Here is an 11238-nt window from a genome sequence, read left to right on the forward strand (position 1 = left end):
AGAGATCTGTGATCGCTTAATCGAGGCTCCGCAATTTAGTTCACTTTTACGGCACGAATCAGATCAGTTTTTCTTCGTTGATAAAAAAGTAATCGAAAATAAATTTTGTCATTAAGTTTTATTATATAATAAATTCTTAATTTTTATAACTTTGGTTTGAATCTCATATAATAAAATAATACATAAACATTTTTTATTGCACAATAAAAAATCAAGAAAAGTAATTCAATTATTTGATTCACCGAAAACTGAGAGGCAAAGCGGATTACTAAATTATTATAAACTGATTTAACGAACTGTTAACTGTACACTGTAAAAATCATTATAATTTGCATAAGTTTCAACGTACTTTTTCGTTATGAAGACATGAAATTCATGATTGTGGAGATCGTGAGAAACAAAATTTCTTTCTGCACTTACGATCTCTGCGCTTGCATTGACTAAGACTGGATCACGCAATATAGAACTGTTGTTTATTGTTTCCGATGCAGAGGAAGCGCGCGGAAAAATATAGTATTATAAAACAACTCGTTTGAAGCAAAAAAAAGTAACAAAATTAACAAAATTAACACTTTCAAAACTTATATTGATCCGATTCGCCTCGATTTATCCTATCAAACTTCTCTCTCTCTCTCTCTCTCTCTCTCTCTCTCTCTCTCTCTCTCTCTCTCTCTCTTTTAATTTTATCGTTGATAAGGAAGTTCGCTGAAACTGACGCAACATTAATGGTAATAGGTATATATTTAACTATACGTGCCGGTCAAGAGAGCACCGGGTGCACCTCCAATGCGTTTTGGCTTTAGCATAATTGCTCGTAAAGGCTCAGCGTAATACCTCGATTACGCCGCCGCATGCCGCTCTTATACACCACGGCTACTGACACCGCGCATCAATCGTATATCCCTGAATATTCAATTAAGTATACCGTCTTGCTCCTCTGACCGCTCTGTCTTCTTTCATTTTTTTCCCTCTGCCTGCCTCCATACATCTCGCTCTTCCGCAATCATTCTCCGACTCACATCGATCCGTGATTTCGATCATCAGTCGCGCCGCAATTCACCATCGATCGCCATTAAATTGATATTCCGCCACAATAATAATTATGAGACGTTCCACATTTGGGACTTCGTTTCGCAAAGAAAAGCGACATTTGTATTATTTCAAATAATAGCTGGGAATAGTAGATACTATAAATTATCGTTGTCGTTAATTAATATCTTAAATAGATTAAAAAAACACGAAATAATTGTTATATAGATCCATCGTTAAATCTTGATAGAATCATATAAAATATTGTTAACTCTTAATACAGATGAGTGAGTCATTCGTATCCTACCATTTCTTTACTTTAAAACTAAGAATACGTAGTAATTAATTACAGTATTTATATACAGACTTTTTTAATACACAATTTTTATGAATACTTTTTAAAGATGTTAAAATATATAAGAATTACTTAATAATTTTTGCATACTTGTAACACAGTGATGAAAATTTACCTGGGACGTAAATGACTTCTATCATAGTAAAAGATCGACAAATCTTATGTACTAAAAATTAAAACTGTAATATCTTCTTAACATGTATATTTATATTATTTTAATAGATTTTCTCGTTGTTGTAAAGACGTTATTATGTGATTATTATGAGTATGTATTATATTTAAATATAATACATAATTAAATTTTCATATATAATATATGTATTATATAATAATAATAATGCGTTTCTATTCTATTTTATAAATACACGAACGCGTATTAATCTGAATTGCGACAATTATAAGTTTTCTCTTTCCCCTGCAAATTATTAAAACACAATACGGAACGCGTTCTTTAAAGGGGAAGATTCCAATTATTGTCTTGGTGGATTTAACAGGTACTTCTCGTGACAGCGGCAATCGCACCTTTTCGAAGCGACTGTCGCTGAAGACCTGGACCAACAGAGAGACTGCGCCACACGGCCGTACGGGCCGCTTCGGACCTCCTAAGGTCGAATATTAATGAGAGGATATAGAGACGGCCACCTCACACCACTCCGGATCTCGGCAGCAGACTCACGGATCGTCTCTGATGGAGAGAGGTTACCGAGAGGCCTCCACCTCCTCCTCCTCCCACCTCCACCTCGTGAGATGAGAGCCGAAGAGAAGCATCGGCACAGAGGAGGAGTACGAGGTAGGGAGTACCAGGGAGGGTCTCCACCCTACGACGAGATCGTGGAGGGAGGACGTCGTCGGGTTACGAGAAGACGAGAGGAAGATGAAAGAGGGAGAGAGAAAGAGATAAGCGAGGGAGGTAAGAGGTAGGGAGGAAGAGAGAGGGACGGAATGAGAGACAGAGGGAAGGTAAAGAGGTGGGGGTGGAGGACGAGGACGAGGACGACCAGGAGGAAACGATGGTCGGGTGAGAGGCAGGGGGCGAAAAAGGTGCGAGCGAGAGATATATGACGAGAAAAGGATAGAGAAACATACTGAAAGAGAAAGAGTATAAAAGAAAGAGAGAGAAAGAGAGAGAGAGGGGGGGAGAGGGAGAGAGAGGGAGAAGAAGGACGAGATCTGGACCTCGCGTAGGAGACGTTCAATACTGTAGCAACGACGCCGAGGCAGCGCCATTGGCTACCATTTTCTCTCTATACCTTCTAGGCATACACCTTGTACTCTATTCCGGTCTACTCCACTTTATTCCCGCTTCGCTTCCATGCCCTCTCTCTGTTTCTCACTTCCTTCCCCACCCCGTCTCTCTTCCTTGCTGCGCTCTCGCACCGTTCGCGAGGATGGTATACTGGGACCGAAAAAGAGAAAAGGCATTTTCGCTTTTCAGTCGAATTCGTGAAAATCGAATGCGGACCGGAATACTTCTTTTTTCAGAAATAATAAGATGATAAGAGATTATTGTGAAACAAATTGCAATGATCGAAAAATTAATTTCTTTTTTCTTTATCTTGTGTACATATATTGTCAAAGTATTTGACTTGTACGGATTTATTTTCAAATTCACAAATGTTACTATTATTTATTTCACTTTAATATATATATATATATATATATATATATAATATAATAAATACAATAATAATAATAAAATATATAATAAAAAATAAAAAATTTAATTTTTTTCTGTCATCTTCCACATGTACATTTATTTTATTTGAAATCTACATGTACAATAAAAAAATTTCAAAGTTCTGGTTAACTAAATAGATACTGATCACGGATTGTAAATCGAGTACATAGAAAAGGGGAGAGGAGAGTTTCTATTTACACATTTTGAAACATCTTGATGATGCCTTATTTATTCAGTATGGTAATTCTTGAAGTTCTAAATTGTAACATGATAATATCATCTATGATATCTCTATGGACAATTTGTTTAATTTTTTATTTTGTTCAGATTTCTATGTGCATTATCTCTCTGTGATTATATATTGGTATGATCTATATAAAATATATATGTATTTATATTTTATATATATATATATATATATAAGTTACAGTTATTTATTCACATTTATAATCAAAATATTCCACAACTCTGGACGGCTTGAGGGTAGCTACTTCAAGATCACTTAGAATTCCACCCAATTAAACTCCTCTCAATGTGTACGAGCACATATAATAATATCTATATTCACTTCCACTTCGCACCTCCGTAATTTTCATGTCTTGCCCTGTTGTTTGTTGCTGTAATAATAACACGTATCCTAATTCTCTATTTTAATCTCTATTTTTACGTCTAAATATTCTATACAATATATATATATATAAGAATTTAAATCTTTTACGTTTGTATATTCTCGCAATATCATTGTTATGCAGTAAAAATTATTTGCCTTAATTCTTCAGAAGAAAGAGAGAGAAAGTGTCCATTTATTTCTTATTATTGCAGATGTGTAACATCTAAAAAATTTAGATTTTATACGAACTCAGTGAGAAATGACAATAAAATCGATGTCGAATCAATGTCGGTTTAATGATCGCTTACATTATACATTGTACACTGTTACATTGTTTCCATTATTATTTTTCACTGAGAAATAATGTCGGCTATATGATAACTTTTCAATGTTCTTGAGATACAAAACAAGATATTAGGAAACAAAATAGAAAAAGGAAAAAAGATATCATTGTTTTCCACTATAAAAGTAAAAAGATAAAAAAAAGTATTCGGAAAAGAAGATACATTTAGAAGGCATAAATGCTATCTCGTAACGTAATCGACCGCATCGTACTTGTCAGTGCTTGTGAGGTGCACTTTTCCAACCGGTAGATATTTTTTTTATTTTGTCAAATTAACGGACATTACGCATATGTAAGTGAACAATGTGCGTACCACACTTTTGCTAGCTAATACTGCCGTGGCTACATTGATATCCCGCGGGAATGGAAATAGTTGTAATTTTAATTAACCCGATGATTACGCCGTGCACACTGGCCGGAGATCGTGTACACGGCGAACGGTAATTTTGCTGTATATACAGTAGATAAATATACTATAGCCGCGCCAAACTAAACAATGCTCTCTTGTGATAGTCCTCTTGCATCGTTAATATATATATATATATATACATATACAATATATATATATATATATAAATATATATAATACACATACATATACAATATATATATATATATATATATATATATATATATCGTTATATATCTGTTCTAAAAGGCAAAAGTTGCATCTTCTTTATAATGTATGTTATCTTCTATTCTATAAACTCAAGATTGGGAATAATGCGTTTTTTTTTACCTATAATTACCGTTTTCGTTACTTTTTCGGTAACGATCGTTATTTTTTTTCTGTAACCTTAATGATAACGTCGTTACATTTTTTCAGTGACGATAACGAATTTAATCATTATTTATATCATTTAATCTCTTACTATCTTTATAACTATTCAATAGTTCACATTATTTTTAATTGGATAGAAATATTTTACAATAGAAATTTAAACAACGAAAAATGTTTTGTACTTCATATCTTAGGTTGTATTCCGATAATCACTGCCAATAATGAAAATCAGTAATGTACTAATAATACTATACGTAATAATACTATAAATTTTCAATATTGGCAGTGAATATTGGAATTCACTCTTAATAGCATTAACGTTTAAAAACATGTTTAATAAAAATTTTTAATAAAAGCTGAATTTATAAATTACAATCTAATTTTCTAAAGATAAGCATATATCAAAAAATAAAAATATTAGTATATTAGAATTAGTGAAGATTATTGTTATTTATTATTTATTCAAATTTAGTAGAGAGAAAGAGAGAGAGAGAGAGAGAGAGAGAGAGAGAGAGAAAAGAGAGAAGAAAAGCTATATAGAAACTAGCTTAAAATTTTAAGTTTTATAATATTGATTTTCACAATTAATATTAATTATTAAATAATATAATTTTCGAATCTAATATCTTACTTTAACATTACAAAAAAAAAAGTAACAAAAAAGTAACAAATCGTTTTCAAGTAACAGTAACGTGTTATTTTTATGAAGTAACATTCCCAACTCTGTTCACCCTGATTCATTTACATTTACGTCTCTCTGGAAGAGACATACGTGCTATTCCTTATTTTCTTTTTTTAACCTAGATGTAGTCATCTGATTTTTTTTAAGTTAACAATCTAGAGTATTTTTAAATCCCAATTAAAATCGCTATTATTAACAACATATATTATTGTTTTCCAATTTATTATTATTTGAAAAGCATCATTATAAATATATAGATTTAATCAACACAATTTGTTGAAAAAATATAAATCAAACAAGTAAACGAAATAAGCACATTAAACAGCTTATTATATTTTTTCTAAAAAAATTAAGATTTTTAATGAATATAACAGTTTTTATTACAGGTTTTTTAATGGAATTGCATATTTAAAGATAAATAAATAGTTAAAAAATATGGTAAACAATATCCATAGGAAATAGTATTTTACAATTCATATTTTTCACTGCATATAAAAACACAGCTGTCTATTCTCATGTTAAGTGTATAACTATCTGAGATTTAATCGATTTAAAACGTATCGAAATTTAAGGAATCAAATAAATTCCTTGAAGACGCAGTTAAAATTAAAATATTAAAATAATCTAATTGTAAGATTTATTTCTAAAATATAACTGCTCGAGCAGTTATATAATGACTATCATGTTAAATTTGCATTTCTCCCTTCGCTTTTAAATTGTTCTCGTTTATATGCGGTCTAGTAATCGAGACGCAACTATCTCGTTAGTATTTATAACACGTCGTCATCGCTCGATAACGTTTTTCAGGCAAATCGCAACAACTGCATCGCGAGCCTCGGGGCGCCCCTCCGTATATCGCCGCGGAGCAATCACGCAAATTAGCGTAATTCACATATAAAACTTTTTCTCTTTTTCTCTCTTGAACGTTACGTACGGTCCCCTCCTGCCCGTATGCAGTCTCTCGCAGTTTTCTACAGATCTTAACGGCACGGATCTCGTAACGTAACTCGATAATTACCGCAATCACGGGAAGCGCCCTTTCGTTATTCCGGCCATATGCCGCGGTCGACCAGTACACCCCGGAGGTACGAAGGGCCCCCCGAACTACCGACTGTAAAACTTCCTCCCCAAATGGCGTTACTTCTTTTTCTTCTCAGCTCTCCCCGCGAGGGAATCTTCCCTCGAGGTACCCCCCAAAACGAATTGCTTCGTGGCAGAGGTACCTGTCCGATTCTGTGCTTATCAATTAAAGCGAACTGTCTCGCGAGAAAAAAGTATATTTTGACGAATATTGATAAGTACAACTACAGATTATCCCCCGAAATGAATTTAGTATTTACGATAGTCCTTTCGTCTTGTACAAAACGAATTCCTGAGGACCGCGAGTGAACCCGCAATGATAAAAAGAGAGAATAGGTTTTTTTGGTTGATATAAAATATATTTTATTTTATTTAAACATTAACTCTCGGGCAGTAAAGCTCTTATACAAAATAAGATTGGTGAACACGAGACATGTGTCACACTTCGATATCATTTTTAATCAATAGGCATATAGAATATAAATTTTTGTGGTTTTCGATTGAGATATAATTTTTGATCGATAAAATACAATGTTATGAATATTTAATAGTTAATAAATTGAATAATTCCAACGAATATCTTAGTAATTATTATCCATATAGCACCAGAAAATTTTTAGAAATATTTCTCAGAAATATTTCAATTGAAAAGTGAAACATTTCATAAAAATTGGGAAATATGTCTGCAACAACATTTCTGAGACAGCTCTGAAATAGCAAAATGTCCGCGATTCCTTTCTTGCATAAAGTCTTATTGAAATGTCACAGAAAGAATCTGCAATTTTTTTGAAATATTACCAAAGAGATTTCAGTCATTTCTAGTATTACAAAAATGATATTTAAATAATAATATTTAAATTTATTATGTCGACATAATAAATTTGAATATTATTTAAGTATCAATTAAATATATATTTAAATATCATTTTTAAAGTACTTAAAATCTATTGAGAGTTTTGATCTGTTTACAGATTACAAAATTTATTAAAATAAATCTCAAAAATTATATTACCAACTATTTTGATAAATTAATCATATTATATGAGTAAAAAACACTTATACATAATTATTATTAAAAAATCACATCTGCAGCTTCCACATAATATCATTATTCATATACAAAAGTTTTTCGTTTTTGTATATAAATATTTGTATGCAGCTAAAAATTTAATTGAATATTATTTTAATATTATGACTTATCCTACTTTAATTGAAGTAGGATAAAATCATAATATCAAAATAATGTTAAACTAAATCGCGATTGATCAAAAAATGACTTTTAATAAACATTTTGGAGTCATGTTAACATTACGATGATTTTTTTGTTCAGTTTAAATGTTTTTCAATTTATTGCATATGATAGATTTTAGAAACATTTCTGTTAAAACATTTCATATGACATTGCAGAATCTTTTCAGAATTGTTGCATATGAGATATGAAAGATTGAAACGTTTCTGAAAAGTTTCCGCAATAATCAGTGCTGTATGGACATATCAAAAAAATTTACAAAGTTGAAAGTTAAAACAATTTTGTTTACCATAAGTGTTTTCCATTTGTGATACAAGTGTCGTTTTGTCTTCGTTACTCATTGAATGTCAAGATAGAATGATATTTATGTCGACTCGTGTCATCAAATAGAAAGCATATAATGATTATACGTTACCGAAGGTAGTATAAATAAAGGAAGGATACAAATCGATATTTTTAGCTGTAGTTTGTATCTTTTTATATCTTCATAGAATTCCTTCTTATAAATTTTATAAATATAACTATTATAGAAACAAAGATTTTATTTCAAATTAAGGCACTTATCTTTTACATGAGGCAAATAACTGTTAAGCTCATATATAATAATTATCTGGCAGTTATCATATAACTCGATTAAAACTATTATTTTTGCGATCTTGACAAAATATAATGCATGGAATAAAGACAATTGTCCTTAGCGGAGAATTGATCCTTATTTTCTTAATGTGAGTTCATGAATATATTTTGATAATTTTACAAATTATTTGGCGATTATTCATAAAGAAATTAAATTTTGTGGGCAGTAGCTTGTTCAATTAATAGTAATGGAATAGTTATGGATAAAATCTTATATATATGTATAAAACGTTCCTAAATATGATACAAAATTACTTAAAAATATTACGTCTGTTTTTATATCATGAATCTATTTTGTTTCATAAAATAAGTATAATGTGAATTACGGACATAATAATAATAAAGACTATTTGTTAAAGCTTCGCATATAAAAAAGATATTAATTAATTCATAAATTGCATATTAATATATTGATAATAGATTAAAGAAATATTTGTCTAAATAGGATGATAAATGAAATATTTACGCAAATAGAAGAATAGTAGTTTCCCCATGTCTACATTTCATTGGACTATTATTAAATGTCTTTGCAATCAACTTTGTTTGCAGACAAGTCTAATTACCTAGTTATCTATCATTATTTGCCATTCCCTCATTTTATTTTCTGAATCAATCGTTGATTCTTTCTACATAATAGTCATCAATGATTATTATATGCTCTTGAAGTCTCTTTCTCACTATTTATCGTGAAAGTTTTACGACTTCTCACTCGATTCTAACTTTTGATTCGTCTTGTTCATATCATTATTCTCCATAAGTCTAACCTTGTCTGAATCAATAGTTTTTTCGTTATTCAATGGTTCCTCTTTCTTCTTATTAAGACCCACGAATTCGGCTAACACATTTTGTCGAGATCTTTCTGGAAATTGTTCTCCCCTACCTACAGAGATTAAAGTTGCCCGTTTAGGAGGTCTTTGTAGCGGAGGTAGTTTCGGTAGGACGGAAATTTGGTCTAATTTCGATGTCGACTCTTTTTGTATCTCCTGTTGTTTTGCTAGTGATTTCTTTGTCTCCTCCTGATTGGATTTCGATTGTTTCTCCTTTTGGTCGAGTGAAGACTGTTTTTTTATCTCTTTCTGGTCAGATTTTACAAGTTGTTTCTTTATATCTCCCTGTGTGATTTTTTTAGTGAATTGAGTAATAAGTGGTATATGTTTCTTTTCTTTTTCTTTATCTTTTTCTTCTTTTTCAGTCTTATCAGTTATAACGTTTTGAGAATCGCTTTTCTGACTTGGTACCAAAATATACTTCCAACAATTCGGTAATGACAGCTTAATGTCAGGAAGATATTGCTTTCGGATGCCTTCTGGAATGTACCAGCAAGATTTAAGATGCATCGGTCCCTCTTCGGGACATGCTATCCTGTCAGCGATTTCACTGATCTTCGATAATACGCTAACTTTCGATAAATGACTCCCACTCTTTTTGCTCCAAAATGTCATGAACTCTCTCATAAGAATGTGCCTGCCATGTCTGTTTCCGTGCACTAACCGGATCAGATCAGGCAAAGCTTCATCAGGGAACTTGGTTTTCTTAGGTCCTTTTACAGATTGTTGGCTAGGCGTCTTGCATTCAATATTAGTCGAAGTATCTTCTTCCGGTGATGACGACGACGGAAGTATTATCGGTATATTGTTGACCCAAGCTTGCCGAGCTGACAAGAATTCTTTGACTTTTGGAGGAACTGAAACAAGTTTGAATATGTCATTGTGAATAATTTTAAATATAGAATATTTGTAATAAATATTTGTAATAAATATTATAATACTATATAATACTACAAATATATAATAAGTATACTATACACACATACGCACGCACGCACGCACGCACGCACGCATACACACACCCACACCTATAAACAAAATATACTTACTAGATTCTGGAAATGAATTGCCGGGTCCCTGCCAAATGCATCCGATTATTTTTGGCTTAAGTTTATGTGTTTTCGCGTTTCTTTCAGCTTCAAATTGTTTTCCTAATATCTTCAATTTCATTTTCTGTGTTTGCGGTGACTATAATAGAAAAAAATATGCTTTATACTGATCTGTATTTCAAAATAAAATTTTGTATGTATAAAAACAGTTTTCTTAATATGTACTATTACAATATTCTTACCATATCCTCCATTTCTTCCTCATCAGCCTGCGCTTCTTCCTCGGACAAATATCTAAAATAACAAAATGTTTTCTTTTTAAAAGAATTTACACGTAAAGATCAAAAGATACGAATATCAGAAATTTATAAATAATAAAATTAATCGCTTTGATACAAATTTTATTTTCTGATAGCAAGACAAATTCTTAGAGGCTTTTCAGAATTGTAATTTTTATTTTTATAAAAAAAATTTCCTTGTAAAATTTTAATTTTAATAAATAATGATATTTTCGAATTATTACTGTATAATCTGAGAGAGAGAGAGAGAGAGAGAGAAAGGGAAAGAACTTCTATATAATTTTTTAAATAACCTAAAGAATAAAATACAGTAGTATTTTACTCTTTAGGATATTAAAAAAATTATTTCTAATAAATATATTTGAAAAAATATTGATAACTTTTAAAATATATTTCACTTTTATAATTTCATAATTTTATACAAGTTTATAATTTCAACATACATTTAACTGATGTTACTTACCCATGAGGAACCATGAACTCATTGTCGATGTCGTATTCATTTTCTTCCGGATTTTCCTCCTTTTCATCCTTTTCATCATCCGATCCTTTGAGTGATTCGCCAGGTTCTTCCTCTTCCCACTCATCGTCGGAATCAATTTCATATTCAAACAATTTCT

The 11238-nt window shown here is 31.2% G+C and overlaps 2 protein-coding genes across 8 annotated transcripts in view; both read right to left on the reverse strand.

Annotated features, from left to right (window-relative positions):
- Nucleotides 1–11238, reverse strand: part of LOC105144233 (uncharacterized) — a 242057-nt gene that overhangs the window by 203763 nt on the left and 27056 nt on the right. The window lies entirely within an intron of this gene.
- Nucleotides 1–11238, reverse strand: part of LOC105144231 (Chromatin assembly factor 1, p180 subunit) — a 61255-nt gene that overhangs the window by 31364 nt on the left and 18653 nt on the right. For 2 of the 3 annotated variants that reach the window (XM_087410903.1, XM_011052997.2), the window contains exons 7-10: nt 11082–11236; nt 10562–10613; nt 10320–10458; nt 6896–10127 (exon numbers count right to left, since the gene is read on the reverse strand). The exons of the other annotated variant lie outside the window; for it this stretch is intronic. In XM_087410903.1, coding sequence (XP_087267029.1) covers nt 9139–10127; nt 10320–10458; nt 10562–10613; nt 11082–11236 — 1335 coding nt within the window. In that variant the 3' untranslated portion in view covers nt 6896–9138. Of the gene's footprint in view, nt 1–6895; nt 10128–10319; nt 10459–10561; nt 10614–11081; nt 11237–11238 lie in introns of those variants that run through there. 3 annotated transcript variants of the gene reach the window in all.

The sequence above is a fragment of the Acromyrmex echinatior genome, chromosome 11 (genome assembly GCF_024713525.1).
Source record: "Acromyrmex echinatior isolate Ae372 chromosome 11, ASM2471352v2, whole genome shotgun sequence".
NCBI classification, from domain to species: domain Eukaryota; kingdom Metazoa; phylum Arthropoda; class Insecta; order Hymenoptera; family Formicidae; genus Acromyrmex; species Acromyrmex echinatior.